At 44.6% G+C, this 26,581-nt stretch overlaps 1 protein-coding gene across 2 annotated transcripts in view; it reads left to right on the forward strand.

Annotated features, from left to right (window-relative positions):
• Cpx (synaptic transmission protein complexin) overlaps positions 1-26,581 on the forward strand; it is a 362,562-nt gene that overhangs the window by 263,437 nt on the left and 72,544 nt on the right. Inside the window, exon 1 of one of the 2 annotated variants that reach the window (XM_076794805.1) lies at positions 11,651-11,758. The exons of the other annotated variant lie outside the window; for it this stretch is intronic. Coding sequence (XP_076650920.1) covers positions 11,746-11,758 — 13 coding nt within the window. The 5' untranslated portion in view covers positions 11,651-11,745. Of the gene's footprint in view, positions 1-11,650; positions 11,759-26,581 lie in introns of those variants that run through there. 2 annotated transcript variants of the gene reach the window in all.

Raw genomic sequence — 26,581 nt, forward strand, 5'->3', positions numbered from 1 at the left:
TCGACAACTTTACGAAAATACTGAATTCTCCGTTTCCTCGAGAGGGTCGTTAAAGATGAATGCGTTCTGATGATTGGAGCCAAGACAATGAGGTGGGAAGGGGTTAGGTGACCACGGTTGGGTAAATTGTCAATTCCCAGGCATAATGATCCGCCGGATAGGGGTCGCGAGTCGTCGAATCACGGGGAGAGTCCGGGACTCGTCAGTAATTCGGTTTAATATCGACCGAGGGGGTGAGTTTCGGGGCCGATGCACGAATTGTCGAGGCTCGGACTGCAGCCGGGACCCGCTGCCAATCATTATCTCGATGGTATGCAGACATACCGCCACGTGCGAAACCGGGTATGCGAGGAGGGCTCCCTGGGAGACGGCACTGCACGCTGTGTGTGCCTCAACGTCTCTGCCATAATCTACAGGGTGTATCCACTAATTGGGTTAAATCATATCTCGGTTGTTATCGACGGCTACAAAACGGTTCTGCGGGAATTTTGCACGGTTTGACAAGTTTAACAAGGTTTAACAAGACCAGCGCCGGTCGCATCGGTTACAGATTTTTCATTTAAAAATTGTTGAAATCGTCCAGGCCCTTTCATAGGAAATCATTTGAATAAATGTCTCAACTCATGCATATATTGCAATAAAAATGGCGAAGAGATAAATTTTCTCGGTAGGTTCTCATTTTTCTCCGTTTTTAAGAACAATCCGAAGCCCAGCTAGTAGATACACCCTGTATACCAAGGCAGTCGGTCGATGACGAAATGCTGGGGAATACTGGGGGGTCCAAGGGGGTGTAAAAGGGGAGCAGCAGACCGACGAAGGGGTGCGTCCGGGAATGAGAAGGGCGACAAAGCCCGGGACCACTATATTGGCATACCAGCGGCCGGTGATATGGGAATACTTTAAGGACAACTTTATAGTGGGCGAACACGGCTGAATTGAGACGATCCGGATCGCTCTCTTACCGATCCCTCGCCCCTGCGTTTCATCCCCCCCGAACGCCATTTCGAACCCCTGCTCAGAATTCTTGATATTTCGCGGCAATAAATCGCGCTAAAACATGCTCCGTCCATCCTGTATTCCGGGTCCACTCGGATATATTCAAATATTTTTAAACCGACTACCTTTTTCGTGCAGTTCGTCGAATACAAATTCTGGGGAACGATCGATTCTATATTATTTTATTCTATATCTATTATTCTATATTCTAATTACTTCTAACATAAAAATCCACCGTCTACAAACAAAAGGGACTGTCACACCAACACTGTTCTCCTCGACTTCTACAGCACTGTACCTATTTCTCCCTTTCATTTGCGAAAAGAACTCTCGGCCGTAAACAGCGTTCGAAAGCTCGTAAGTTTGCAATTTTTCTGCAGAACTACTCGAAAACTGTCTCCGTGTCGACACTCGTAAAGTCTGTAGGTAAGCAGCATTAATATTGGCGAATTAGCCCTGAACCACGATTTACAGTATCGGGACAGGGAAAATGAGAGAGATAGGGTGAGAAAGAGAGAGAGAAAGAGAGAGAGAGCTTAACTCGAACGTACGGTGTCCCCGATAAGGTGTCCCGCGCTTTCTATTGCACACCGTCCCCGGAACTTGTATGAGAACGTATACCCAGCAATTCCAGCTCCCAGCGTCCCAGCAGCGAGCGCTTTCCCAGTATAAAGGTACGCACACTTTCCCTCCGAAAGAATCCCATTAGTTTGCATTCGCGTCAAATTGAGTCGTGATGCGCTGCCCTCGTATCGTTCGATCGCCGACGTTCACGGCCCCAATAAAACGGATCGAACCGGTGGAAAAACATAAATCACGGGGTTGGGATTGTTGGTGCGGAGGGAAAATCGTCGGGGAAGACTCGTTTCGGCTCCGCTGATCGATCTGTCTGAGCCTCAGAATCCTCAGTCTCTTACTTTATTGACGATCATTTCTCTGAGAGAGAATAAGACCTTGTTTTACTTACAGATTTTATTTGTTGATGGTGAGTGTACAGATTGAAATGTGTGTGGAGAAAAATTCTTCAGGGTCTGGAGAATCGCACTGCAGGAGAGAAATTAAATACTGAAAATTTTGAAAGCTAGGTCTCTGACAATTTTTTTTTAAACAGAATGGATGAATGTATTGAGTTTAAACTTCGTGGCGTTATTTGTTAATGTTTAGAGAATGAGTCAAAAAATTTCAAGGTACCGTAATCTTAATTGTTCAGGAGCAACTCGATCTATGAACATTTTTTTTTAACAAAACGGATAAAGATAAGAGTTTGCAACTTCACTTATTAATCTTTAAAGAATATATAAAAAATTTTGTACCGAGGATACGCTCGGGATGCAGCTAAGACCGTACCGCAACTTGAATATTAATTTTTCGGGAACAGCCCGGTCTTTGGTAATTTTTGTAAAGAAGACCAACAGGCGCATCAATGTGAAACTTTCTGGGCGCATCCATCAACGCTCAGAGACCAAAAATTTCGCACGGACGGATAGTGATTTATGCACCCAGGATGCACCAAGTGCATTCTGAGTTCCATTTCGTCTTGGCGAGGTCCCAGACGCGACAATCCAAAATTCATGGATAATGTACGCGTGTATCGCTTCATAGCGTTTTGGAACTTCGTCTATGCTTCGATCTCGAAGAGAGACAGAATCCACGAATCAACTAGAAGAGCTAGAGAAAGAGGGTGGGAGATAGGGGAGGAGCGAGAGAGGGTCGCGTCGATAATGAGCCGGTGTTTGCCTAGTCAGCCGGCTCTTAATAGTTCGGCCAACATCTAATTAGAGATAATTGCTAGACCAGGAAACGAGGAGGAACCGATTGGAATCTCGAAATAAGTGTCCGTACTTTCACCGGCGACCGTGTAAATATTTGCCGTCGTCCGTCGCTGCGACGTCGACGTCGAATTCGTCTGTAATTCGCGTCGGACCGCTATCTTACGTTGATTACGTCCGAGTGTTTGCGGAACGGAGTACCGGTGAGAGGAGGAAGGGGGCAGAGGGAGAGGAGAGCGAGAGAGAAACGCAGTCCCGTCGTCCATCGGACCCGTTTAGTATTCCGAAACAGGGATTACCGGTGTTCCATCAACACGTCTATCGTTATTAACGTACCCGCAATTACCGAAACGGCTTAATATCCCCGACGACGTGGAATTATCTCGTTGACGTGACCGACGCTGCGATCACGCTCTCGCATCCGTCGTCCTCTCGCGGGCCCGATAGAACTATGCCATATAGTGATCCACTCGTGGCCGGTCACCGATCACTCGTTTTCCTGCTCGAGCACCGGGACGTTCCCTTTGTGTGACGCTCTCCGTGAACGAAAATAGACGCGAATTTTCGCGAAACGCTCTCCGGACAATTGTGGTAATAAGGGGTCAATGATCGACGTTCGTTCAGTTTTATTCGTATATTCTTAATCCGTTCAGGTAGCTGGAACTTGGTCAATTTTTTATTGGGATCTTTTTTATTGGGATCTCTCATTTTACACGTTTTCCGATACATTGCTTCTCAAAACTGCAGCCATTGTGCATTGATAGATTTCCTTTTTACCGCAGATCTCAAGATTTCTCAAGCGGTTAAATTCAAGTACGATTTCATCTGAATTCTAATTAATTTATTCTTCTAATTCGATTTCATAGCGTTCTTCATAACCCAGTGTTTTAGTCAAATATTTCAAGATTAATTTCAAGAAAAATCGTTGGTATTAATTGCTGCATATCTTCGACGAACAGCGCCCATTCCTGTGGAGCATTTTTCACCGAATACGACGACCTGCAACTAACAAATGAGCAACATTTCTAGCCGATTGTTACAGCGCAAGAAGCAGAGTCAGTTATTTAAACGTTGCCAGCCAGAGGTTAGCGAACCCGACGCTGTTCGAGACTCTTTGACAGCGGCCCAATCAGCCGAGGGAAACTGAACGAGCAGCGCAATTCGCTCCCTTTGGAGCAGCGTAGAACGCAATCGAGAGATCGATATATATACAGGTTTCACGCGATCCAGTCACGTTCGACTAGCGCCGATTAATCCGCGCGACTTTCGACGCGTGCCTAACGAAAGGCAACGAGATCTCCGAGACGTTTTCTCTCTCTCTCTCTCTCTTTCTCTCTGTGTGTCTCTCGTGCTGTACTCGATCGCCATTAAGGACTGCCTTTGGGGATATCGAGCCCGGTGCCGGGTCATTTAGCGTCCGCGTTAAAGATGATACTGATACAGTTGCCTCGCCAACTTCGGTGTCTCGTTTCCCTTTGACGCTGCTGCTGGGAATTCTGTTCGATCACGCTGGTAATGCTTGGACTTTGCGTTCCAGTGGGCCAGCCGAAGCTATTGTTTCCTTTCCAGTGTAGTTTGATCACGAGCTCTGCTTAACAGGAACAGAAGTGTTGCACAGGATATGAGTAATCAAATGGATTTAACGTGCGGGGTTTCTCGATGTCGTTTGGACACCTCGAGCTTCTGGATCTATGCTTGAAACTAGAGAATGTCCTGAGTTTACTGTGATTTTTTTGACATTTTTCGAACATCAACTTCTGGACCTAACTGTGCCCGAACTTAGGTGACAATAGAATAGAGCAGAATTGAATTTGATGAAATGAAAGATCGAGTCTGAATTCTATTTAGTATTTAATGTATTTAATTTCGTGGATTCGAAGGTTAGACTATGTGTACGTCTCGGTGCTTGTCGGTACTTTGTATCTAGATCTGATTTTATATTAAAGGAGCTATCATCTTTGATAATTTGGATCTGGGAGGAGCCTTGCTTAAGTGTCTACGTCCAGTTCAGTGCTTGTCAGAGGTTTGTACCTACCCTAGGCCTAACTTTGTGTTATTCAAAGGTTATCCTCGATCTCTGATAATTTGGGCCTGAGAGGAGCTTCGCCTAAGGGTCTTGACAATGCTTTGTACCTAGGCCTAACTTTTCCTCGTTCAGAAGCTACCCCGGATCTAATTATGGGACTAAGGGGGAAATAAGTCCACACCTAGGTCAGTGTTTTATAGCCGATGCCCAATTTTACCTTATCAAAATTTAGCTCAGAAGAGCCTAAACCCTGAACGAAAACCCGAAGAGCTGGCGAAGGCCGCGAGTCGAAAAAATCATTTGAACCTCTCGAGCAGTGCGAGCGTATTGAAAGCAGCTGCCATTAATATTGATGGGAAAATCGTGCTTTTTTAATTACCATCGGAGCTGCCGAACCAGGCCAGTTCCGAATAGGTATCGCTCTTTTCAGCGAATTATCTTCGAGCGTCGCTTCGGACCGGAGTTACTTCGAAGCCCTTCTTCACCCCCCGTGACCCGCAGCTCTCTGTTCGATTCTACCCTGTCCGTCCGTCGAGTCCATCGAGTCCATTTTCAACCGGAGTCGATGGAGTGCCCGGCCGTTCCAGATTTTCAGATATTCAAACGGACCGCCGGGGATACGAGTCGAATAATCCTCGTGGAATTACGCGGTCGGAATTAATCGCTGCCGAGGAAAAATCAACGTCCGCCGGCGCGGAGCAGAGCGGAGCTGCGATCGTGCGCATTAAACTCTCAATCCTCTCTGTCTCTCTTTCCCTCTCTCTCTCTTTGTGTCTCTTTCTTTCTCTCACTCTCACCCCCACACACGCGCGCGCGCGCCAAAAAAGTAATTCAATCACCGCAGGGATTTGGGCTGCGAACTTTCACCCTGATTTCTGGGTCTCTGGGTACACTTTCCGTCGACAATAACAATACTTCATCGCTCTTTTGCACGTAATCGCGAGATCATAATTTGTTCCCGACTTTCCGATTGAAAATGTCTCGATCTGTAAACCTGTTATTTAATGGCAGTAACGGTACTCCGTCTTTTTTTATTCAATTAGGAAATGACAATTCATGGGTCTCTAAGTCCACTTGCTAACCACATTACCAATATTTTATTATTCTTCTATTCAATTGCAAAGCAGTTCTACTCAATTCCAAAGTGGGCTCTGGATCTCTTCACTTAAAAATTTCTTGATCTCGATACCCACTATACAATGACAGTAACAATATTTGATTGCTCTTTTAACGCAATCACAAAACAATTGCAGGCTCTGGACTTAAAAATTTCTGGGGTCCCAGGTTTACCTTCAACCAATAATACTTGAAAAGCAAGAACAATTTTAAATTGCTTCTCTATTCAACCACAAAATGTACGGCAAGCTTAGATCTACTAATTGACATCTCGTGAGACAGAGACCAGAAAAAAAACTAATCATCACTCGCTTTCATTATTGTCTTTCCGAAATGCACTCCCCTGAAATTTCACACAGAAATATTTTTATATGTATCAATCTATCTACTGATATTTCATATTATGTTTAGCGTCTCTCTGGGAAACAATCTTCTCAATTTTTATACAGAGAACTTATCCCATACACATGTATAATGTATGCCATAAACTTTATCCTATTTATTTTCACTTTTGATATATAACTCCATAAATAAAACATGAAGGAACAAATATGCGACGATCAAATTTTACAGTCGCTTCGAGTCAATCATTTAATCCCATCATTCGTCTTCGACGAGTCTCCGCACAATTTCCCCGAAAGTGTGCATTCGAATAAGCTCTCTCTGTAAATCAATCACCCTAACACCACCCCTCTCGGTCTCCACAGTCGAGCAAAAACAATTCCATCGAATGTATCGAATAAACAGGATCACCTCGACACCAGTTCACGAGCAGAAGGTACATACATACATCTCGGAGGGAGTCGAGCATCGTCCAGTGAAGCACAAGTGGTATAGCCGCTCACATAGCAGACGGTGCGGAGACTGAATTAGGTACCGTGGTTCCATCTCGCCGAGCGAGCATATCGCGGCCGTTGCGACCGAATCGACACGGCGGCTTGCCGTGAAAGTTCCTCTCCTGTGCGACAAGTCGGGGCTCGAGGATTTAGGCGAATCGGTATCCCGGCGAGGCCACCGGTGTTAGGTTACTTGTTTACTCCCGAGTGCCGGGAACGGTCGATGCATTATTCAACGACCGCTTGTATTTATCAACCCGATAGCCACTCACCTAAAGAGAGAGACAGAGAGAGAGAGAGAGAGAGAGAGAGAGAGAGAGGGTAACACGCACGTCGCAGCTTGTTCCCGTAAACAGGTGAGAGATCTTCTCGCCTCCACTCTCTTTCGATGGAAGTGGATTGCCGATGTTTATGTATTCGACTGCTATACGGTCCACCCAAGGACCACTCTCTCTGTCTCTCTCTCTCTCTTGCTCTCTCTTTCTCTTCCTCTCTTTTTCTTCGATCTTGAAGGCTCTCTCGAGTGTCCGAGCGACTTACGCGCCATAAGTCAGCGGCACTCGAGTGGTTTATCGCGGGCAAGGGCTCCCGGGATTTTCTTTTCGTTAAGTGACTCGGCCGAGAGTCACGAGTATTCCATTCGAGTATTGTTCCGCGGAAGAAGCCTGTTTAGGGGAAATTTCCGGGGGTTGAGACCTGAACACCATCCTCCCGCCCCCGGGGAGCCTTTAAGTCGACCCGAGACTCGTTCGACCGCTCGAATTTGTTTAAACCCTCGCTTACCGACGGCTTATCCCCTTACGGACTGTCTTCCGCCATGGTAATGCCGGGATTCCCGCCTCTGCCCACAGCGAAGGGGTAGATCTGTCAATATACCTGCACGGGCACACTTCGGAGATGCACGTGATCGTTGAAAGACTTCGACACCTGTGCTGAATTCGAATTGTTTTCTGAACGGGGTACCGTTTCTGTTTTCGCGATTAGTAGACTTCGTGCAAAATTTTCTGCATCTGCTGCAAGAACCTGCGGACGCTTACGAATTTATTGTCTTTCATTCAGTGAAAATAACAGTAAATTCTCATTTTTGTCATAAATGCAGAAAACCCAGTCAAATGATGAAGTTAATTATTCAGACGCATATGAAACATAGATAATTGAAGAATACTGAAACTATTGCATACCAGTTTAATTTTCCCTTCACCCTGAGAGGCTTCTAAATTCGTCCAGAAAACAACCGAACAAAATCGAGTCGAAATAGACGCTGCAGCTCGTTCTACAGGGTGTCCTGGTAGAACAATAGCTAACGGGATCGCGTAAGCTTCCATTCCCATCGATTGCAGCTCTAAAAGTCTATCCAATCTGGCTCTGTTTGGGAAAGGGGGTTCCGAAGCGTGGTCAGTGATAACAGTTCGTTGTTTCGCTCAGTCTCGAACGGCCCGGCGTATTGTTTCGCGCCGAAAAGTACTCGCGGAAAATTTCGCACCGGCAGAGGAGCGCGAGATGAAACTGCTGAAGCAAGGAAAGCGTCGGGGCCTTGATTCCTGTGCTCGAGCGAAAATACAGTTTTCGATGCCGGAAGAAAGTCGCCGGGGCCTCTGGTTCCGGTGCACAAGGAAACGTGCAGCGTTCGATGAAGGAAGAAAAGCGCCAGGGCCTTGATTCTTGCACTCGAGCGAAATTGCAATTAGCAGAGCCACGGCATCGGCCTCGTCTCTCGAGCGCACGCATTCCGCGTGCCTCCCGGGAACCCATTAAGGAAGATTCTCGCGCGCTATACCGGCACTCGCTTAATGAGCGATATAATTTATTGGCTCTACTTAGAAGCCGGTCTAGTTGCGGTTTGTAGTTAATAGAACCCGCGACCTCCGACCCATTAACGGCACTGGTTCGGAACGTAAGATGCCATCCTGAGCCCCGGCGAAAAGGACACCACTCTCCCGCGTGGACTCTCCCATGGTGTTCCTCTCTGTCTATGGTTTTCCATGGCTTTATCGTCGACCAGCCCCCATCGAACTTGCCCCGATGCCGTACCCTTTGCCGGAGCAATCGTTCGACGGTCCCTTCGTCTCGATTCCACTCGCTCATTGTCTGGCTTCTCGTTCATTGTCCGCCTCTATCGCAGCTTGTACCACTCGTATATCTCTTCTCGCGACCTATTCCGGTTCTACTACACCTTCCACCACCTCTCCCTTCCCGTCTCTCTCTCTCTCTCTCTCTCTCTCTCTCTCTCTCTTGTTTTCTCTCGCTTCTAGAAGCTGTCTATCTCACGCCCATTCCGCGCCGGGGAAGTTTGATAGACACGGAGAGGAACAGCCACCCTTCATCTTCCAGGCATCGAGCACCCGAAGATTTATCGGGCTTTTCACGCACCTATCAGGCAACGCCTACGCCCTTCCTTCCTTCCTTCCTTCCTTCCTTCCTTTCTTTCTTTCTCTCTCTCTTCTATCTACCTTGCATCCCTTCCCTTTCGCCCCGTCTTCGTTTCCCTTGAAATACGACCCGACCCTATTATTTCCAAGCAACGCGGAAGTTCACGCGACGCGAACGGTAATCGGAGGCTAACTTTATCTGGCCCCGGATGAATAGGTCGGGATCCGCGAGCTGGTTTTTCGCAGACACGGAGTTCCGTGGACGCGGGACCGGTTTCCGAAGCTGACGAGACGGATTCAAAGGCTAAACTTGGGTTTCACAGGGATCGATGAAGAGCGAGGAGATGATTTAATAACATTGTCTAGACTGCCGTGTCGTTGGGAGAATTGCGCATGATTTATTTGGATGATCTGGTTCTTCCGAAAGCGTGAAATGTTATGTGTACACAGCTAAATTTTAATTGTTTCGATCGATCACGATGGACAAGCGCCAAACAGAAATTTCTTTCTTCTTTCAAGAGTTCTAATAAGCTGGAGCTCTTGCATTCTTTTAACCCATTAACGCCCAAGAATTTTTTTTAAATTTTAGCAAACGATGGACAAAACATCTAGTCAATCTTAGATGCCGCTAAAAGCATACAAATATAATCTTGTTATCCTGTACTCAAGCGAGTACAATGGGTACTAATGGGTTAATCTACTGCTTTAAATTGCACCGATTTTTGTGAGAAATGCTTGATAAAAATAGTATAAATACAATTAATAAATATAGAAAGAAATGCCCATCGCCAACTAAAGGATTCCTCACATTAAAGATAAAATGAAAATGTTTATCGTTAATGTGTCCTTGCATTTCACAAATGTGCATACCACGGACGCATAAAGCCATACCATGATCCGCAGTTGAACTACGACACATTTCTTACCCTGACGTGTTGAAGTATTTATAATAAAATCAATAGGGGGTGATTTTACGTGGATAAATTTCACCGGAAATGCGAAATAAATTATTTATACAGGAGACTCGGTTTCCAAGTAAATCGAGTTTGAAAATTCGTCAAGCGCGTGCTCGCTATCATACAATATACAGGAGAAGTAGAAGCGGCGAGTCATGAACAGACACATTAGCCCATACATAGTCAAGAGCACGAGTGCATTAGTGTACACAGGAAGTAGAAACGGTGTGTCACGAACAGACATTTTACTTGATGTCTACTCGATAGCACGCGGGCTTTCCGAATTTTCAAACGTGGCTCTTCGAACCTTTTCTAAAAAAAAAACAACAAAGCCGTGAACGGAGAAATTCTATTGGACACTCTCGTATTTAATTTTTCCTTTTAAAGAATTATAGCCTTTAAAATAATTATTTCCTGAGCGACGAAACTTTCTGTATAATTGCAATAATATTACATTGGGGAAGAGGTGAAACGTCAGTGTTGAAGGGAAGAACTCTCGAAACTGTGTCAAAGAACCAACAGGAGTCCACTAAGTTTCAAGTATAATATTGTTGCAGCGGATATTCCAGTTATTGCTAAAAGCGTTAACACTTTATCAGGAGCTTATTAATAAGGCTCTCGGCGATTATACAGTATCAAAAGATAGAGAACTTCTTTTACAAACCTTCGATCACGTAATAATCCTAAAAAACATTATTACAGGGGGTGGCTTTAACAAATTCATAAAGAATTTCTTTTAGTCATAAATTTTCAAACAAACATAATACCAGTTAAGAGACAGTTCTATAAAAGGGTGTGTCACGCTTTCCCAATAAAGGTTCCGTTTACAACAATATAGGGGTACAAAAATAACGGGGCGGATCAAAAGTGCACAGGGCTTTCTGAATTTTTAGACCCGCTTCCCCCAAAAAGCAAAGACTCGTACAAAAAAATACTATTCCACATTTTCGCCTCAGTTTACCTGATAGAATCGCCCTCGATCAAAATCATCCCCGGGACACCGCCCCATTTCAATTGATAACAACAATAACAAGCCAAAACCATCTCCCCGGTCTGAAATCCAAAACCGGCAAGAAAGAAACGAAGAAAGGAAGAGAGCATGGGGTCCGGCGAGATCCCCTAACGCTGGTTGACCCAGTGTCGATTAATCGCGTGGCAGGGTGAGAAACGACAGCCCCTATCGGTCCGGATTGGCCGATGTACGCGTCGACGGTGATGCGTGCACCGGTTTCGTCTGCTCCAGAAAGGAGTCCGGCAGAAATATTGCGTGCGGGGTTCGTGCAGGTTGGTTCCTTCCGTTGGTGGCACTCTCCCCCGACTAGGACCTAGGACTCTCGTTGGATAGCTAGAGGGATGGGAGGACAAGGGGAGAACGCGGTGGAGGAGGTGACGGAAGGGGTGAAGGGGGGGATTACAGAGAAGTTTCCCAGAGGGGGTACCAACATTTTTCTACCCCTCCCGGTCCGCGTATCCCCTTCCGAAGGTACGCCCACCCGGTTTTTGGTGGGGAGGACAGTCGGTTCTTGATAGGGGATGCTAGGTGGTGGTGGTTAGGCGGCGGTGGTGGTGGCGGCGGCAGTGGTGGTGGTCGTTGTCGGTGCTGGCAAGCCAAGTCCGAGCGAAACGGCGCCAGTACTACTGTCGCCAGCATCACGAGCGCAACCACGAGGCCGAGTCATGGACATACTGGGTATGTCCAAGCTAGAAAGCCAAGCATGCACTTAAACTTAGCCTCCTATCACTTGCTCTTGTTGCTAAGTATATACATATACATATATATGTATACATACATACATTATATACAGTCATCGTGTGCGCTATCTATCCGTCATCGACTCGTTCTCGCGAGATCCGTCCCGGTGTTGTTTTCTCGATTTTCTATCGATTTGTTTGGTTCATTGTTTTTCACGATTTTTCATTTACTCTGTTCTGCCACCTTGGTTTTCACACAGTCGTATCGCAACCGTACGATCGATCGATCGATAAACGAGCGACGGAGAGCTCGTTGGAAGCTGGAGCCTGTCCCAGCGTGTAACCTTTGTTCTATCTCTGAGTCTTCTCTATCTTTGTTCTTCTACCGTGTGTGTTCCTGTTTTAATATTCTCCTTGTTGCTCTTGTTCAACTTGTTTATACCTCTTTTTCTTCTTCTTCTTCTTCTTCCCCTTCTTTTGTGGAAGGAACTCTCTGATTTCGATGTTTGATTTGGCGATCATACTGGGTATTATAGTTTGCCCGTGTTTTGAGTTCGTGACAAGCCGCTGCGGGACTGGCTCCAGGCTGGCGCAACGAACCACGACCACCACGTTACAACACGACCGTAACAACCAACGGAACCAGGTACTGTCTCATCAAGCATATCTGTCTCTCTTCTATCACCCGGTGCTTCTCCTCCTTTTTCCGATGTCTCTTTCCCTCTTTCTTCCTCGCGAGCCCGCACGTTACGCGCCGCGGGTGATCCGGATCGGTGGCTGCTCGATTCACCTGGATCTCGATCCCGTTTTCGGCCCACTTCGATTTCCCATCCCCATTTCATCGCTCATCTTTCGAATCCCCATTTTTCCAAACATTTTTTAAACCCCAATTTTCTCCACCATGCTAAATATACCCGCTTGCGTAGCTTCGTTATCTCTCCGTACTGCATATCGTTCGTGAAACCGTGCCAGTTCTATGTGTGCGAGCGTGTGCGTGTGTATGTGTATGTGAAATTTCTCCGTCGAGTTTTATGTTACTATGCAGTGTGTTCTGTAAATTGTGTTGTTTCTGAGATGGAGGCTGCTGTCTTCCTTGTGGAAAACGAGGCGACGGTGTCGAAATACGCCTATACCAGTTTTATGATGATTCTCCGGTAAAGAACTGACATAATTTTTTTATTGGCAACCGCCCATATTCAGCAGCGAGAGCTGCCATCTGAGTTGGGCGGTGAAATCGCAGTACTTTTGTAATGTCTTGGGAATTGGGGAGGGTACAGGGTTGAACTGGAATTTGCTCGTTGAGTAGAACGTTAAGAGCGAAATGATTTTTGCAATTTTCATTACTAAACAGTAATTTATGTTTTTGTAAATATATGTGATCTAAGGACCCAAATAGGGGGTCTATATGTCTCTGGAAATTTTTCTTTCATATTGTTAAATGATAATTATTGGAGTCTGAAGTAGAAAAATCGAGCAATGATCGGACAGAGAATTTAGGACGAGTTCCGAGCCTGGGCTAGTGGGAAAATGTTCGTACAATAAGTAGAATCAAACACCCAGACAAACATCTAAAAAGAATTCCATTTCTAAACTTGTGGGGAAACAATCGTATACACAGTAGAATAATGGGGGAATAGCCAGACGAACATTTGAACAGAATTCTAATCGTAAACTTGTGAGAAAGTATTCACGTAAAAAGTAGAATCAGTGAGATATAGCCAGACAAGCATTTAGAAAGAATTTCAATTATTAAACTTGATTGAAAACAATCGTATACAAAGTATAATGATTGCGGGATATCCAGACGAACAGTCAGAACGAATGTCAATTCTAAACTTGCAGAAAAAATTCGCTAAGTAAATTGCAGTTGCGAACTATAGCCAGACGAAACGAACTCCGATGCTAAACTTAGTAAGTAGAATGAGTGAGCAATATCCAGACGTATATATGGGACGCATTCCACTTCGAAATTTGTGGGAAATATTCCTCTAGCAAGTAGAATCAGTGAGCCATAGCCGAACGAACATATAGAATCAATATCAATCCCAAATTATCAAGTACATTAGTGTGATTGATGAGTAGAAACAGCAAGTGACTGCAAATTTGCAGGGGCGTATATTAAATGGAAGCAGTGAGCAATGATTATTCTCTTCGAATGTCAATGTTAAATTATTAGGAGCTTTCGTCTGACCCATAAGTAGAAACATTGACCGATAGTTCGACAAAGTTTTCGGACCGACTTCCTCGACAAACAACGCCTCAAAACGAACCAACTTCAATCCACAGTTTCGACTTACTTTCGCACGAGGATCCACCCTGTTTTCGGTTCCATCATCCTAACTGGGTCATCCTGTACACACTGTCTAACCAATAGATAGAGTTAGTATAAGCGTACAACTGCAAACAATATCACTGGGGAATTTGTTTTGTCCATTCAGTCGGACACAAGTAGTAAAACGAATTTTACAATCACAGTGCTAGAAAATAGAATGCAGCTTCGTGGCAGTAATTAAAGTTAGCTTGTCTGTCCAGTGCGGTACTATTCTACTTAACACAAATTTCTTTCACACAAACCTTCGAAAAACTCTTCTATGAAAAATCCCTACTAAACAGAGTTTCAGTAACTTGTCTGACCAAGACAGTCCCTTTCTACTTACTACAAATTTGTCTCAGGCGACTGAAACAAATCATATCATACAGAAATTTCTCGAACTATATACACGTTTCAAATCAGTTTCATCGAAAATCGAAGCTTCGGAGCGATTTTTACCCTGTAAATTTTTAATTACACAAATCCACCCTATTTGGGAGTTTCCCTCGACCACCGGGACACCGAGTACACTCGCTAACCAGCCCGAGCCGATTAGCAAGGGCGCCCACGAGCGATTCACAGCCGTTGCACGCATTCGCAAGGATGTTGCAACGGAGTGGTGCGCCCGGACCGCTGCGAACTGCACTGCGGATGGTCGCATTCCGGGCCGAAAATCGGTCTCGGGTCGCGGCCAATGAGTGTCGGCCTGTAATTGGGCTAATGCTCGACCCGGAAGATCGAACGGTGCAACCAGCACCACCACCCCCGCTTAGCCCGGTTTTTCGAATTTCCGGTGGCCCATTCCCCTGCAACCCCCTCGCGGCTCCAACTCAAATTATTCTTCGGCATTGTTCGCCGGGGGGGAACGAAATTTAAAACACTCAGCAGTTTCGGAGCAAAAAGAACGGGACTCAGAGAGCAAGAGAGAGAGAGAGAGAGAGAGAGAGAGAGAGAGAGAGAGAGTTAAGTACGAGTTTCGATGGAAAACAAGCACTTCCCCGCGATACCCGAGTTACGAAAGTTTGCTCGTTACGGCCTCTCCGCCGCGCGGAGTCGTCTCGAAACGCATTCAAATTCCGTCGAATGCATTCGGGGCTCCGCCGAGCCGGGAAACGGGGAAAAAATGAGAGAAAGGTCTCTCTCTCTCTCTCTCTCTCTCTCGTAGCAGCAGCGAACTACGCGAGACTCGGCTCGCGTTTATCTCCGCGGAATTAAAAGCGAGAGATCGGTCCGCCGCGATGCGTGCAAGCTCCGCGCGCCACGTTCTGCGGTTTCCCGTCCCGGGCTCTCCCAGCGAACTGGATTTTCGGCTCCAGGGATATATACCCGCACCCTATATACTACTAACGCGGGAACCGGGCCAAAGATTAGGGAATTTCCCGGGGAACGGGCTGCACACGCTCACGGGCCCGTGAACAGGCCGCCTTTCAACGGCTTGTCGCCCGAAAAGAAATATTCAGACCCCGTGTTAATTGCGGCCGAAAACTGCGGCAGTCCGAGAACACGCGACCCGAAAAGTGCTGGCATTCACGCTGCTCGCTCGAACTGTGACACCCGGCCGATTCTCGTGCATAACGAGCAACGCGGTTTTTGGATATTTTACGAGGGAATTCAGCTGGGATGCAGGGGACTCACCAAAGGAGGTAAATCGATGCTTGTGTTTGAGTTATTTATATGTTCGTGGAATTTTTCTCGTGGGAGATTCTTGCACGTGGAGAACAGTCATAGTGTGTCTGATTGTGTAGGAGATGGTTCTGTGTACGTGTAGGATAATGTGGATTGCTTCGAATAATTTTTTCGACAATTCCTCGATTTAAAACCATCATAGTTGAACTGCAGATTGTGTATGACGTACAACATTTTCTAGATGTAACTGAATTTTAATAAATTCTTTGCTACCTACCAAAAGACTGCCAAATAAAAATATATATCTTCATCGAAATTTGCTGTCTGGTTCGTAATGTTCATCGTGATTGTATAGTGTCACTCTAAATAATTTTAGTCGGTTTCTAGACTCCGCGTATTTAACATGTTCGAGCACTGATCGGTTCAATTAGTATCAACTGATATCGGATTCGCTAAAACCGTATACAGCGTAAAATAAACGCGATCTACAATAAATTTTTCAGTAGCGTCAATAACTAAGCTACAGTGTCAGATTAAAATTAAACCGGGGAATAATTAATTATGCAAATTCTTTGGGCAACGACTATGCTAATTCCGGTAACGCGATCGTTGGAGTCGGAGAAACACCGAGCCGAGTTAAAAGTATAATGACGGCCGCCCGGCGAAGTGGGACAGGAATAATTCATACGGTTATTGATTCCGCAAGTTTTATTGTTTCGTCGGGGAATAGCATTATCCAGTTTCATCCATCACGCAGGACAGAACCATAAACCACTCGTCTTCGGCAACCCTCATCCCCTTTCCGCGGGGCTTCTCGCCCTCGTGTTTCTTTCAACATTCGCATTTACCTATGTATTATACTTCCTCAAGATTTCGAGCGGACCGGTGAAAAGAACCATACGACCACACCCATCACGTGTCCGTGTTCCTTAGATCATTTTTCTAAGGACAAAAGAAATAAATAGCCTCTACTGTTCCCTCGCTATTGAAGAAATTAGGCAACTGTTTAGGTGTTCAGAGAAAATTTAACTTCTATTGGACTCTGTACAGTTTTCTACAATTTTTACAGTAGGCAATTCTTACTCGTAGTTAATAATGAAGTCTGTTTAGGCAACTGTATAGCTACTTAAAGCAAAATTGACTCCGTTGAATATGGCGAAATTTTTTGCAATTTCTGCAACAGTACTCTTCACTCATAGTTAATAAAATCCATATCCCTCAGTTGGGCAATTATTTAGGGATCTGGAGCAAAGTTGACTCTATCAAGCAGGGTGCAATTTTCTCTAATTCTCTGCAGCAGACACTTCTCGCACGTCTTCGATAAAAACCGTCGCATCACTCTGCAATAAATTGCACATTTAGAGCAGACAATACTCTATCGATCAGAGTGAAATTTCCCAGAATTCCTGCACTGATACCAGTGCATTAAAATCCTCTGTTCACAGCAAGTCTGAGCGTCCCAAGAAGATCAGCTTATTCGCCTCGAGCCCTCTCAAACTCTCAATTTCCCAGAGATCGGTTGACTCTCAATTTCTGCGCCCGATTCTCGCCAGAAACACGTCCCAAAAACAATTCGCTACAGCCTCTCCCTTAAGATTCTCAGTTTCCCAGGGTCCCAAGCAGAAAGCACTCGACTCGACGTTTCCTTTCGCCTCGGAATCCCGAGGCACTCGTGTTTTCGGCGCAGCCCTTGTCTTCGAGGCCGAGCACTCTCGAAACGCGTCCGCCTGCACGCGACGTTTAGTCTCATCGCGCAGATTCGAAACACGCTCTTCTTTTTTCCACGAAGAAAATCCCCGGGAAAAGAAACACGTGCAAGGAGTCACGATCCTGAAAAGAGCGACGTCAATTATTCTCGGCGAGCTCGTTCCACGCTCCGTTCGTCTCGCTAGGCAAATATAGCACGCGAAGTTCCGGGAGATCCGTCATTCGAAACCGAGGATCGATACAACGAGTCGTAAATAACTTGTCCACGGCACGGCCCAATATCTATCCGTTCGACTCTGGATTCGAGTTGGATCCGGCAAAACGGCCCGACACCCTAACGCCTTGTAAATTATCGCTGGCCGACGACCATGTCGGCCGGAAACTCCGAAAGCTCGCAAACGAGGCCCCCGTGATGGCTTGTCTCGGGATGATCTGGATCAGCGAGAAACTTTCGATCATTGCGAAGGCGTCAGGATGTTGCATAGAGAATTTTTGGTATTTAACCAATGTGATTTTGAGGGAACGCGTGGGCGTGTTTTCCGGGGAATGCTTATTGATCAATTTGAATGTTGTATATTCTTTGGTGGAATAGGTAACATTGACAATCAATTTTTTCGTTGACTAATGGGAAACTGAAGCAAAAATGTTGCTACTGCTTGTTAACATGAGCGTTCCCTTTCTGTAACGTTGAAAGGTTTTTGGTTTGAGAAAGTACATAAGGGTTTGCAGTTTGCTAATGATGTACGTGTATGGTTCTTTGTGTAATACCTTACAAATTCACTCATGCCATAAACTTCACGACATGCAGAAAAATTTGACGAATACTTGTTAGGATAATTATATATGTACTCTCGTTGACATGCGTCGTCTTTTCGTTGTTAGAATATTTTCATCGTGACGAACTGATCGAAGGAACAACTTTTCTGATAGAAAAAAAAGAATCGTTTTTGGAAAATGTGCAATATAATTATAATCAAATTAATTCAAAACGAATTATTTCAAATTGAAATGTATTAGCTCGTAGAAATGACAATATTTTCATAGAAATGCGTGGTTGGGTAAAGAAATTCATTGACAGCATCGTTACGTTGATAAGTTCACTGTGAAAAGTTCATTTTTCGAATTTCAATAATTGTGAATGAAAGAATACGAACATCCGGTGCAAGTTTTGAGGATACTTAGTGAGTGGATTTCTGGGTAAATAAACGGAAGGAGGGATCGCCGGTGAAATAATCGATCGAGGGGATAGCAGGGGAAATTTTCGCTTACACAAGGAAGCCGGTCACGTAACGAGCGCGAATATATGCGCGGAGGGATCGATTGGCAGCGAGCGCGAAAGTGCCTGCGAAAAACGTGACCCACGTAAACGAAGTAGTCTGTTTGCCGGGGAAATTAATTTTAGAGGCGAGCCGAACAGAGAAAAAGAGAGAGATAGAGAGAGAGAGAAAGAGAGTACTAGGGGTCGAAACACGCCCTTCGAGAATCACCGACTCGTTATCTACGGCAGAATGGCTTAGGCTTAGGTAACGATTTTCGCGCCGGCACGTGCGGTTCGTTGCGGCAGAACAACGGGTGTGCTCGCTTGAACGCGAGCAATTGCGTGCCTTGGTAATTAGGGGAACGTTTTTTGAACCGTGCAGTCTCCTGGCCTCTCAAAAATTCTGTTTTCCGTCGTAGTTTTGCCAGAACGTTTGGAAACGGGGCGAGAGAGAGAGAGAGAGATGCGAAATTTCCGAGTTCGAAAATTTGCGGATTCTAGGGTTTAAATAGAACACTGCTCCGTTGGCAGAAATCTGTGTTCCCCACAATTCAGAGGAATTTTGAAGGTTCTTGAAAAGTTGATGGAGTGCCCAGAATCTGAACATTTGAGCAGGGGAATTTGAATACCCCGACATTTAAAAAATTGTGTAAATTTTGTACATCTAAAAATTCGAGTGTGTTAAACTTTGAATATTTAAACATTTCAAAAAAGGAATATTTAAAATTTCGCCAGATTGAATAGTTGAAAGTACGTAAATTTGAAAATTGGATTACTTAAAACCTTGCAAGTATGAATAATTGAAAATATGTAAATTCGAATATTTAATCATTTGAATATCTGAAAATCGGAGTATCGCGATATCAAAAATTTACAAATTGAATTGCTCGAATAAGTTGAAAATGTAAATAAACGACCAGCACACTCGAAGTGCATAAGATTGAACTGCCGGGTAGCGGGGACAGTGCGAAACTCGATGAGCCGGGAATTAAATTGTTAACGTTATTGTAGAAGTCCGAGGACAGGGAAATCCGAGCAGCCGAATCCGTGATCGGTTTAGCCGGCTTAAATAACTTATGATAATCTGTGGAAATGGACGAAAGCACGGGCTGCAGGGCCGCGACGGTGCGTTAAAAGTACCATTCGAATGTCCGTAATTATTCCATGCATCGGAGCCGAATAATACAGTAAACAGACTACGAGAGCGAGGCTGCGCCGGAAGCATCGGTGAAGCAATGGAAGCAGATCGTTAGATGGTGGCTAGAGAACGTGGAATCAATTGGAATCCGCGGGACATATTGTCCCGGCAGTCGGTGCTCCTCGTAGTTAGCAGCGAGTTAGATACTCTTAGCAGCCGGTCTGCTATCCCATTCGAGGATAGGATGTTATCCGTTGTGGATTTAATTGGGATTGCGCCGGAGATGCGGGCCGAGAGAGCTCGACCGAGTTCGCCGCTACTTTAAACCGCTTTCCGTGTGTCCGCGAATACGTGTTTCAACCGGAAACGGAATAACCACCATCAGTGAATTCCTGATGCCTCCCATTTCAACCGGTGACACGAATCCTCTCTTTTTTCTCCATTCCTCGCGTCACAAATTTTCCACGGAAGATCGTATTACCGGACTCTCTCTCTCTCTCTCTCTCTCTCTTTTGTAATTACATCGTTTTTTCCATTAACGTTACGCGCGATCCAATTGCTCGGAACAAAGAAGACCCCGGTGCGAGATTTAAAACGCGTTGTTCGACGCGAACTACAATTTCCTCGACGGCTTTGACGCGATCGAAGCGAATTACTCGAGCGCCGGTTATTAACTACAGCGTAGAATCGGCACGCGTGAAATTATAACATAGTATGCAGAGTGTTTTCGGAATCGCGGGGCAGGCCGGAAACAGATTACCGGCCGACTCGAGCCAGAATGCGGATCAAATTCGCTTAGCCTGTTAACGAGTTTGTTCTCATTAGCGGTCGACTTTTCAGGCCTCGATAAATCGTTCTCGCGTTTGCTTATTATTGTTTCCCATTAATTTTCTATCAACGTTCAATTTATTTTCACTCTCTGGCATCGTATTATTGATCCTCTTAATTCAAAAGTCAAGGTAATCGGCTTTCAAAGTTCATCTGTCAAGTGCTTGTTGTTCTGTATACTGTAAGTAGATAAATCCGGAAATGATCAGACAGCTGAGCTCTATATTACACGTTCCCATTTTCAGATCATTTATTATCATTAAATGTTGAAGTTTCATTAGGAACGTCAGGAATCCGAGTGTGTTATTCCAAGTAGATAAGTCGAGCAATGGTCAGACAGCTGAGCTGTACGTTACACGTTCCCATTCTCAGGTTATTTATGATCATCTCTTGTTCAGGTTCACGAGAAACGTCAAGGATCGGAATATATTACAGTGACTTCTTATTTATCGTTATTGATATTTCTATTGAATTTATTCAAGAGTTTGTCAAATTTATTTAACACTGCACAGCTGTATTTATTTATGATTACTTACCATGTTTATTTGTTACGCGTTTCACTTTGTATTTATCCAAGTAGTTCAGTCAAGCAATGGTGAGACGTTCGCGTTCTACGTCACACATTCCCACACTCATTAACTTTGTTCCAATCTATGTTGATTACCCGCTACAGTGTACAGTATTGATCTATCTAATTGAAACGTCGAAACTGCTTTAAAAATTCATAACACGTTCGCTTTCCCCTGTAGTTTAAGGAGATAAATCAAGGACTGGTCGGACGTGCCAGTCCCATATTAAACTGTTTCATTTCAAGGAAACTTGAGACTTATACCAATTCTTTTCCTAAAAAGAATTCTTGATTAAAAATTTCCTTAAAAAATACAGAAACACTGGCGAACGAAATAAATCCGAAAATAGAAACACGGGCGAACAAAGTAAACGAAAGAGCAGAAAATAACTCGGAAAATGGATAGATTAAACGTTGGATGATTAAACAATCATTAAAACAATCTCTGAAAGGGTTCAACAGCTCGACAACACTGCAGTAGAGTATCACAGTATCGCGACAAGAGCGGCGTAACATCTGCGCTGGCGCGATAAGGAAAAACGCGGCGAAAGCAAATTCGAAACAGCAGCGCTCGCAGCGTACCGAAACGCGTCTCCCAGCAATAAAGTAGTCCACGGGCCTCCGGTTTTCGATATTTCATTGTCGAATTTATCGAGAACTGGCACACACGCCGTGTACCCGTACCGTGCTTGTATGTACCGTGTCCCGGGATGCCACGAGCGAGCGTCCCATACGGTAAACTAAGGCTTACAAAAATGTTCGGACCACGGCACCGTTTCGAGCGCATATAATTCAATCGATCCGACCAACAGGCCGACGTAACGCGACACGGAATATGGAATTCGGTTTATTCGCCGGGAATCCAATTACTGGCCGGCGCGGTCAGTTGTTCGTTAAACGCTCGCTTTAAAATTCCTCGCGCGACCACCGTCATAGTTTTTTTTTTACCCCGCGTCCGTTCACCTGGATGTCCAAGAATCCTGATCGACGACTACCTCGTTCTTCAATTATTATTATTATTAGACTACGAGTCTTTACACAAAAACCAAATTTTCAATGCTGTACCAGTCTTATTAAGATTTCACCCGTCTCAACTTAAAATATATTTTACAGAATTATATTTGAGAAGATCTACTGCCTGATTAATGTCGTCTGTTACTACTTAAAACGTTGCCTTACTTGCACGGTTTTATCCAGAAAAATCGGCTTGTCTCATCAATGCTGTCAACTTTTACTGAAAACGGATTCTGTTTGATTTCAATCAAATTATTTAGGAAGATCCAGTGACGCGTCTGATCATTCTCGTCAATTACTACTTAATGCAGGCTATGATTTTCTTGGAAGAATCCTTCACTGTTAAGAAACATTTTGCTACTGAATACATCTTTATTTTAAGTAGTAGAATCGTACTGCATTGATCTGACAGTCAGGCGAGATCAATTTCAAGTAGAAATACACCATATTAGTCAGACCGACAAGTAAACTTTCAGTTCCTCTTTCTTCTCTAGAACAATTTAGCATCAAACTGACAACTTCGCCAATAACCAAACGTTTACCAACTCCCGATTCGAAAAATGTTCTCCTCTCCCTAGGCAAAAAGTCCCAACAACAAAAATCAAAATTCGTTGACACAAAGAGCTGGATCCTTCCCGGGCTAACGATGCAGCTTAAAACCGGCCGTACGATAAAGCGAGCGAATGGATCCATTTTTCAGGAGCCTCTGGCCGTTATCTATTACGCGGAGGTTCTCCAGGGCTCTCGTTAGAAAGTTCGCTAACCAGAATTTCGCCGATAACGTCGCTAATATGTGCGCGGCGGTATCGTCGATCCGATCGGGCTAACAACCGGGCTATCTCCTTTCCGCGGGCTTACGGATTCGAACAGCCCGGAACGACGGGTCCAACGTAACGGCCGTGTAGGAGCTATTTAATTTTCGGGGCCAGGGCGATTACAGGGTTCGCAAGACGGAAAATCGATGGTCGCGTGCAAACACCTGCCCCCGTGAATTTTGTGTCAGCCGGTTAAGGGGATCCTCGCACACGATACCTGGAACCGTTTTCCTCTCTATCTCTCGCTCTCGACCCTATCCGCGCGTAACTTTGCAGGATAACTTGCCAGGATCGAGGAGCTCGCAAGAATTTCCCGGCCGCGAGGAATTTCAAGCGCTCCGACGACCCGCGGTCGCCGCAGCTTCCTCGCCGTTAATTTGTTCGGCCGTCCTCCGACGATTTTCACGCAACAATTTCCCCGGGAAACTTGCGATATTACCGCCCCCTCGCCTCTGAGGCTTTCTTGCGAGCCGCAGCGCTCGCAAAACTCCGCTCAAACGGTGCGTGTTCTCGCCGCGAGTTCGTTGCTTCAAAGCTCCCCGCCTTCGGGCCGACAACATTTTTGGAAGCAATTCTCCCGTTAACTTTCCTCGACTCTTCTCTCAACTCGTCGTACTGCCATTTCTTCGATACCGTTGTGGCAAAGCCGTGTCCGTGCTGGGCGACTTTTTGTCGCTCCTTGTTGCCTTTTTATTTTATTCGAGAAAAAGAAGTTATTCGAAGAAGTTGTTTCAGTGTGGACATAGCTTTAAACTATGGACCTTTGATTAATTGATTTTTCTTGGGAAAGGGTGAAACACAATTCTTTGTGTATGTGCACCTACAATTGGAATATAAATGGATTAACGTCTGCAGACTGCTTATAATTGTGGGAACGTGTTGTACCCAGTTGCATTTACAAGTTAATTTTATATTTGAGGGAAGTTTGAGAAGTATAATTTCAGTCCATAGATCAACGCGAAAAGAACTATACGAGAGATTGCAATATGCCGGGTGATTTATCATTTTTTAAAATATGCAAATTGCAGCACCGGTCATAAATGCTTGATTGCCACTGTAATGCGAGATGAAGTTGATATCATCAGCGAAAGGAACGAATATAAGCTTGCACGTAATTAATCTGAACGAATGTAACTGATTGCTGAAACAACAGGCCGAGAGTATTGTTATCGTATCGTTCTATTTAGCCGTGTGAGCGATCGAATAATCTCTTTCGATCAAGGATTGTTCTCGTTATCGAATTACGGGTCGAAATAAAATTGGTTTCTCTCATCTCGGGTAGAATTACATTTCCGAGCGTTGAACAGAACAGAGAAGAAGAAAACTAACTAACAAGTAAATAATAAATAGCCCAAGTTGCCGGGCAGAAGATGAAAAGTTAGATGAAGGTGGCTTCCTCGGTGGATTAACTTCGGCGAGATAACGAGGATATCGAATTTTTTTTTGTTTTTTTGGTCATATAAGATTCCGTTGACAGTGAGTGCGGCCTCGAACGGGATTCGCCGATAAAAGCGAATGATCCCGAGGACAAGGAAGTCTCCCTTTAAGCCTGTTTAGCGACGGACGCCACGATGTCGGTGTTCCTCGAAGGATAATTAACGGACAATAGTCCGGGGGCTGCTAATTAGCAGCTTTCAACGATCGTTGGCAGCGCGTACCGTCGCCGCGGCGCATGCACTGCCGCTCTCGTTGAATTTCGGGGTAATTAATGACTGAACTGGCGTTCACGTGCAAAAAGGAGACTGTTATCGACCATCGCCGGCTGAATCGGATGTAATTTGATTCCGTTGATAATAAAGGCTAATTGCAAAACGGAAGGGACGATGTCGATAACGGTCGACTGTCGCGGACCCGTGAACACGCGCGCGATGACGTTCTTTTGCCGATGCGTTTTCAATGTTCCATCCAGAACGTTCCCGACAGTCCGTACCGCAAATTGCAAACCCCATCGATTTTTCTTTCATTATCCTGCGGTATCAATACGAAATTTCTACCGCAAATGCAACCAGAAAATAAAATAAGAGACCTTGACTGATCTGTAAACCTTGGACGGCTTGTCCGATCAATATGGTACGCTACTACTTCAATTTTCTACTTCATAAAATTCCCACTAGGAAAATTCTACACAAAATAAAAATTGTTTTCATCAACTGCAACATACAGGAGCTGAATCCAAATTTCTTTCATGCTTTAATAATGTTCAGAAGCTGCAATTAATACAAAAATCTGTCTACTACTTGAAAATGCATCCACTCGTTTTTGTCATAACCGCATAAAATCCGCAGTCTACTCGTAACCTATGATTAGAGAAGCTCGTCTGGCCAACGTAGGCCACTTCTACTTAAAGCAAATTTTTCTCTTCCCTGGAAAGGACTATTATGACAAATATACAGGCAACTAGTATTCCTATATAGGTAGTAATCTCGTAACCTATGATTATAGTTGATTGCCTGACTAACGTAGGCCACTTCTGCTTGAAGCAAATTTTCTCAAGTCTAAAAGGGTTCATTATAACAAAAGTGTATTCTCCTAGAAATTCCATAAAGCTCGTAATCATTCCATAAAATCGAATTCTACTGACTCGTCTGACCTACACTGTCCACTTTTACTCAGCACAAACTTTCTTTTCTTTCAAAGGGATCTAGTATCGCGGAGAACTACTTAAAACAAACTTTACCACCCTTGGTAGGATCGGCTATCCGAAGGGCCAACTTTAAGTGGACAGGACCCTAATGGATTGTTTGACTAACACAGCCAATTTCTATTTAAAATAAACTTTCTTCTCTTCGGAAAGATTCGCTATCGAGACGAACCGATTTACCAATGAATAAAACTTTCCTGGCTTGTGTGACCAAGTACAGTCCTTTTCTGTTCGATATAAGCGCCCTTCACTCCAGAATGGAACGAAGAATATCTTGCACAAAAGAATAGTTCGCGGCAAACAGTACTCCACTGGCTCGTCTGGCCAATACGGTCCTTTTCTACTTGACATATATTGCTTCGTTTTGGAGGGATTTGGTTCCAAAAAGAATATTCAGCATATGGAAGAACAGGGTACAGAAAACAGAACTTTACTGGCTGTCTGACTAAAGCGATCAACTTCTACTTTCAGTAAATTCTATATTTTTTAAAGCGTTCATTAGAAGGAGCACGTTATGCATCTACGATAAAAATGAATAAATGCAATTAAAAAGAGTGGAAAGACAAAACTAATTTAAAAATATTTCAACTTACTGGAGCTACTAAAAGAGAAACAGAACTTTCTTCATGGTCCCTATTTTTAGCAATTGTTCCAATCAATCAGTTCATTCATTGCACACGCATAAATTCAATCACACACGTGAATCCGGTCTCTAAATACAAGATCGAATCGTCTCCGTTCATCGAACTCGATCCGACGTGATCCGTACGGGTCACGCGCGTGCCAGAACGCGCAATTAGAATCGCCTAATCGTTAGATCGAACCGCGCAGATACGGTTCACGCGAGAGAACTCGGAACTATACAATGAATCGTGGAACGTGAGGATTATCCTTATCCGGACGTAGCAATAATTC

Source organism: Halictus rubicundus, chromosome 10, assembly GCF_050948215.1.
Source record: "Halictus rubicundus isolate RS-2024b chromosome 10, iyHalRubi1_principal, whole genome shotgun sequence".
NCBI classification, from domain to species: domain Eukaryota; kingdom Metazoa; phylum Arthropoda; class Insecta; order Hymenoptera; family Halictidae; genus Halictus; species Halictus rubicundus.